This window comes from Debaryomyces fabryi, assembly GCF_001447935.2.
Source record: "Debaryomyces fabryi strain CBS 789 chromosome Unknown contig00441, whole genome shotgun sequence".
NCBI lineage: Eukaryota > Fungi > Ascomycota > Pichiomycetes > Serinales > Debaryomycetaceae > Debaryomyces > Debaryomyces fabryi.
This window is the reverse complement of record NW_015385863.1, coordinates 1-806: the sequence shown is the minus strand read 5'-3', so window position 1 is coordinate 806 and position 806 is coordinate 1. Positions and strand designations below refer to the sequence as shown.

At 36.4% G+C, this 806-nt stretch overlaps 1 protein-coding gene across 1 annotated transcript; it reads left to right on the top strand.

Annotated features, from left to right (window-relative positions):
• Positions 1 to 34: 34 nt before the first annotated feature.
• AC631_06001 (uncharacterized protein) lies at positions 35 to 514 on the top strand (the record flags this gene model as incomplete). Its single annotated transcript, XM_015614830.1, has 1 exon — positions 35 to 514. The coding sequence occupies one exon, from the start codon at positions 35 to 37 to the stop codon at positions 512 to 514; it is 480 nt and encodes a 159-aa protein (XP_015464342.1).
• Positions 515 to 806: the final 292 nt, after the last annotated feature.

Here is an 806-nt window from a genome sequence, read left to right as displayed (position 1 = left end):
GTGCTCTCGTCAAGTATTAATCCCTGATATTTTGATGGGAGATCCAATTAAACCATCAGATGATTTTCAAGCATGGCTTGAAAAGCATGGTTCTTCCACCACCAGACCAATTGTTGACAGTTTCTTGGCCCAATTAACTAAGGAAAAGTCACCTAAATCCCTTTTTGGTATTGGTTACTGTTTTGGTGCTAAGTACTGTATTCAAAATTTGGCCAAGGACGGATACTTTACAGCTGGTGCAGTTGCACATCCTTCTTTCGTTTCGGTCGAAGAAGTTGAAGCTGTTACTAAACCTGTATTGATTTCTGCTGCGGAAACTGATAGCATTTTCCCAGAAGAATTGAGAAACAAAACTATTCAGATTTTAGCTGCTAACAAGATTAGATACCAACTTGATTTATTTCTGGGTGCATCTCATGGTTTTTCAGTTAAAGGTGACCTCAGCATTCCTGAAGTTAAATATGCTAAAGAGAAAGTTCTCATAGACCAAGTTTACTTTTTTTCTCAATTCTAGAGGGCCTTTGTAGGTTAAATTGGTAGAACAATTAATAGATAGAAATAAAAAAGAAGTTTCTACATAGTTAAGTACCCTGTAGTGAGTAGATCTTGCGTGTATACGACTCTGTTTTGTTGGATGATATGGCTAGCATGCTGACCATTTTAGTATTATAATTCGGTTTTATTGCTCGGTGTTAATCGGTCCTAAGAAGCATTGCAGCCACATATAAAATCTGTCAAAAAAGTACCCTTATATTTCTTCAAAGATACCACACATCACTAATTTTTCTTGTAATATGGCATCAAAG